We start from the raw sequence: 5,155 nt of genomic DNA on the forward strand, positions 1-5,155 counted from the left end.
CCCTATAGAAGTTGGAACAAAAGTGCCTCATGCACCATCGATGGTGCAACGGAGCATGCCCGGGAATGTCAATCTCCACCGCGTTAAGAATTCCTTGATGCTGATCTGATATGACACATATTTCCCTCTGAGCGGGTAACAGCTTCGTCCTCAAAAGACGCAAAAACCACTCCCAGTTGTCATTGTTCCCCGCCTCAACCAAAGCAAATGCCAATGGCAACACCCAGTTATTGGCATCACTTGCTATTGCAACCAACAAGGTGCCCTTGTATTGTCCAGTCAAGAATGTGCCATCAATGGCGATGACTGGCCTACAGTGTTTGAAAGCCCTCACGCATTGCTTGAACGCCCAAAAAGCACGGCCAAATACTCGGACTTCCCTTCCTTCATGAAACGTTGTTTTTTCCCCATGAGGCTCGACCACATGAACCATGCCAGGGTTTGTGGTGGCCATGGCTAACAACAACCTAGGGATTTGGTTGTATGCTTCCTCCCAAGTACCATACAACATCTTAAATGCGGCTTGCTTCGCCTTCCATGCCTTGCCGCACTTCACCTTGTAATGAAAAATGGCTTTCACAAGGTCAATGACATGTTGGACTCTCATTGTTGGAAGTGTGGATATTGAGTTGGAGAGCCTGTAAGCGATGAACTCGGACGTGAGTTGTCTGTGGTCTTGGGACACAATCTTGTCATCCACCCTTTTGCCTCAGCACATGTGAGTTGGCACACAACTCACTACGTGCCAAGTGGGACCTCCTTTCCATGGTCTTGCACGCACAATCCACGGACATATTCATCTTCACATGCACATGCAACCGTGTAGCGCACATTGACGTTCGAGTTCACCACCTTATGTGGACGATAATGCGTAACCGAGTAGTTGTTGAGCCACATCTTCAACTCCAAGAAGGTATCGAACTTAGACCCTTTAGCAATCCCGTTCTTGCCGTCATCCAAATCACGGTGAGATCTTGGCCTAGCTCCAAGAGATATACCTTGGCCACCATCTACCACGGCTTCATCCGCGATACTAACATCCTTGAACAATGTAGTCCGATGATCACGACCGAATACCTTCTCAAAAGCTTCGGCCTCCTTCACCGTGAACCCCTCCTCATCAACTTGTTCATCGGGACCTTCGTCATCCGAATCCAATGCATAGCCACGGGAATAAGGGATGGAATGGTCCATTGTCTCTTGCAAATGATATTTGTCGAGATCACCCACATTGTTGTCATGGAGATCAACTTCATTGTCATCGTCCGCATACTCATCATTCTCCTCTTGCAAAGCTTCATTTTGGTTGTATGGAAATGTGCTCAATGTTGGCCTCACTTCTTGGGTCAAAAGAGGTTCAACAATTTCATCTCACTTCAAGGGTGGGGGGCTACTAGCAACCAAAGGGGAGGGGTTCCGGTTCAAGTCCAAATGCAAACTTCAATCAACCTTCTTCGTTGCAAATAACTCAAGAGCCTTGTCTAGTGATTCGGCCACCGTCTCCTTGTATGCAACCCAACGTTGCTCCGAGTTGACACGCATTGTATTCCAACGGATGTGCATTCCAAAACCAACATTATGCCTTCCCTCCAACTCAACGATATCACTAGGGTCCATCCAATTCAACTCTTTCCTCACTTGTTGCAAGAGCTCCACATAGCTAGGACTACTATCAAACACCATGTCAAACTCATCCGGGTCTGGTTCAATATTGCCTTTCAAGAAGGCGTCTTTGTCCCCATGATGAACAAACACACATGTTCTTCCCATCCCTATAAGCATTCAAACAACACAACGTAACATTGCTTCCATGAGTTATAATCCAAGGATTAACACGGTATACAAACCCTAAAATACATATGAAACAACAACCCTAACCTTAGCACCAACATAAGAACACCCATAAGAATAACCCTAACATACTAACAAGCCTAATCATAGGAAATTGGCAAACGAACATCTCACATCTCCATGCAAATCTCTAGATCCATACAAAACTAGGGTTTCCCAAACTAGCAACAAATGAGCAATTTGTTAACATTATTTGGATCAGAACAAGGGGATCGGAGAAGATTACCTTGAGGGAGGGTTTGAGTTTGAAATTCACGGACAAAATCTTCAAATTTGCAAGATTTGGAAGAGGATTTAAGAGGAGGGGAGAGGGGAAGAGGGGGCAAATCTCGGGTCGGATGCTATAGGGGTAGGGATGTGTGGGGTGAGGGGAGGGGGCCAGCCAACTAGTAACAGACAGTGCAGCGCCCGAGTGCTAGGCGCTGCATTGCTAGGTGCGGGCCCAGGGGCTGCCATGGTGGACAGAGATGCAACGCCCCAGAGCTAGGCGCTGCACCGTAGGGTGTGGCGTCTGCGTGTCGGGCGCTACAAAAAAGGTCAGCCGCGTGAAATAGTTTCACGGGTAGTTCATTCTGTGATTTGATTTCGTCTCGAGGTTAAAATTGTCAAATTTGCCATGGAACGAGGATTCAGATTCAGAGCATTATTTATACCCATCAAATCGGATCTCATTCTCAGGTCAGCTCAGTCCATAGCATACTCCTTTTTCCATTAGAGAAGCGTCGCCGTTACCATTCCTAGCTATCATCCGCTCGGTAGCCAATATTTTCTTGTGTTGTGCAGTACGACGAGCGACTACTGTAGCACCTGCCTGAGCTAAATTGAAATACATATACTTCGATTCGATGGGGAAGGATCTGTGGTTCCACGTGCAGGCAGCGGCGGCGGTGCCGGAGCTGTCGCTGGCCTTGGCGCCGGCGGGCAGCAGCCAAGACCGGGAGCGGGACGAAAAACCGGTTCCGATGGCGTGCGTGGACGGCAAGCCGGTGCGGCTGTTCCAGTGCCTCTTCTGCGACAAGACGTTCCTCAAGTCGCAGGCGCTCGGCGGCCACCAGAACGCGCACCGCAAGGGCCGCCTCGACGGCCTCCTCTCCGACCCCTACAGCAACGACAGCCCATTCGGAGGCACCGCCATCGCGGCGGCGTCCACCGGGTCGTCGCGCTATTTTGGCACCTCCATCGTCTCACACGGCGGCGCTGGCGTGGCGGCGGCGCCAACCGTCGATGCCCGCTGGCCAGAGAGGAGGGGGTTGGGCGGCAGGGCTCCGCGGTTCGCGGAGCACGCGCTGCCCCTGGACCCGTATGCTGGAGGCGACGGCGTGGTGGGCCGGCCAAGGGCCTCCATCGCAAGCGGCGCCGGCGAGGCGTTGGACCTCGAGCTGCGCCTTTAGCTAGCGTCGCCTGGCTGGCTGCTGTGCTGCCGCTCATATCGCACAGGTAATGCCATCTTGGGACGATACCTCGTTTCCATCGTCCCAGCGTAAGATTGTGCTTCGTGGGGAACATATGTGTGCTAGGCGATTAGTAATGCGCTGCGGTTTAGGCTGAGATTTCCCGACGATCCTACTGCAGTGATCTTCAACTTGTGTAGCAATCTTGACGTACAAAGTGCGTCCAGATGCTGAAGATGGTGGTGAGGGGGGGAAGCATATGCGCGACAAAGATGGATGAACTGCTAGAAGAATTGCAATTGAAAATATCCGGGATTGGAAGGATACAATCCCAGCCCTTTCTCGATTGCAATATGTACTCCCTCCGTCACCGTCTCATATTATGAGAGACGGAGTAGTACATATTTACTGCCTAGTCGTCATTTTCCTTTATGTGTATTTTGCTTTGACGAACTCTGTTTTTACGGTTTCAGGCGTAAATTGCCCATGCACGCACTGTATTTATATCTTTCTCAGAGTCTCCAAAATATGCATGCACTCTGATATGGATTCATTCATTTGTTAAGTACGTACTCACCTTGCTTAACCGTGCACATGTCGTCATCGATGGAACTTATCGCCACGTTTTTTCTGTCGCGTCACTTCGCGCATACTCTCTGCTGCTTGATTTGGTAATAATAAAGCAGTACGAGTGATACGAGTGATGAGGTTGCCGCAAAGCCAGCCAGCCGATCGTCATCCTTATCCCTTACTCCACCCATGTACTGTATTATGTGATTCGAGGACTGCTACAGTACAATAATATGCGACAAACCAGTGCAAGTGGTGTAGTGGAATGACTCAGATGCCAGGGCCGACGATATAAAGAGTATCTACCTGCGGACTTTGCAAATCCGGCCAATCAAACGCCCGCAGATACACGTCTCAAATTAATCATTTTGCATCCATCTCTCTTATATTTCATCTCTTAGATTCATAGAAAACATACAAAAGAAATCATATATTCTACATTTACGTACACCCTAACTACTCTTCATCGTCGGAGATGTCAACAACGACGGTGCCGGGCGCCAGCTGGAGGGCGGGTAGGAGGGCTCCGGCTCATCCTCCTCCTGCTCGACCACATCCATATATGCGAACATCTCCGCCTCCTCCGTGGCCTCTTGCGCCTCCATCTCCCCCCGGCAACGGCATTTTGCCTCCGCAGCCGACTCCGACCAGAGGGAATCGAGGATGGCATGCTGCTCCGCCCGCAGATCTCCATCGCCAGCGTCCCCCACAGCCTTCTCCTCTAGCTCATCCACCTCCTCCTTAAAGTCCTCCTCCTCCTCCTCCTCCTCGTCGTCGTCCTCCTCCAACTCCCCTTCCGGACCCACTCCATCCGGAGGTAGCCTCGCGACGATCCGGGCTTCACACCTAGCCTGGATCTGCTCAAGGAGCTCGAGCCGGCGCTCTGGCGTCAGAAATGGCTCGCTCCTCACCTGATAGCGTGGGGGCATGGCTACTAGCCGGACGGGTGGAGTGGAAAGTGGTGGCGACGGCGGACAGGAGGAAGAAAATGTGGATGAATGGCAGGGTTTTGGTGCCGCCAGTCGACTTAAATAGCCGGCAATGCACTACACGGCCCGCTGGAGTTGCGCCATGCGGGCCCACCGGTCCGACGGAGGAGACGAGCTTTGGACCGCCGGGTTTGAGGGCGTTTTTGGTTGGGACCCCTTCGTCGGTCCGACGTGACGGGCATGTCCAGGTGCGCCCGGGCGCCCCCATATCCGTCCTATATTTGGGTTGGATATGGGGGGTGCCGGTCAGCCCGGGCGTTTGAGGCTCGTTTGAGGCGTCCGTCTGGATCGAAAAAACATGACCGATCAGTGACCGGGTGACCCATCCGGACGTATGAGGTGGGTTTGAGAGAT

General features: G+C 51.7%; 1 protein-coding gene across 1 annotated transcript; it reads left to right on the forward strand.

The window, feature by feature from the left end:
- Window positions 1-2,521: 2,521 nt before the first annotated feature.
- Window positions 2,522-3,754, forward strand: LOC125555914 (protein LATE FLOWERING-like). The gene is made up of 2 exons (XM_048718717.1): window positions 2,522-3,288; window positions 3,424-3,754. The coding sequence occupies exon 1, from the start codon at window positions 2,697-2,699 to the stop codon at window positions 3,240-3,242; it is 546 nt and encodes a 181-aa protein (XP_048574674.1). The 5' UTR covers window positions 2,522-2,696; the 3' UTR covers window positions 3,243-3,288; window positions 3,424-3,754.
- Window positions 3,755-5,155: the final 1,401 nt, after the last annotated feature.

This window comes from Triticum urartu, chromosome 5, assembly GCF_003073215.2.
Source record: "Triticum urartu cultivar G1812 chromosome 5, Tu2.1, whole genome shotgun sequence".
Taxonomy (NCBI): Eukaryota; Viridiplantae; Streptophyta; class Magnoliopsida; order Poales; family Poaceae; genus Triticum; species Triticum urartu.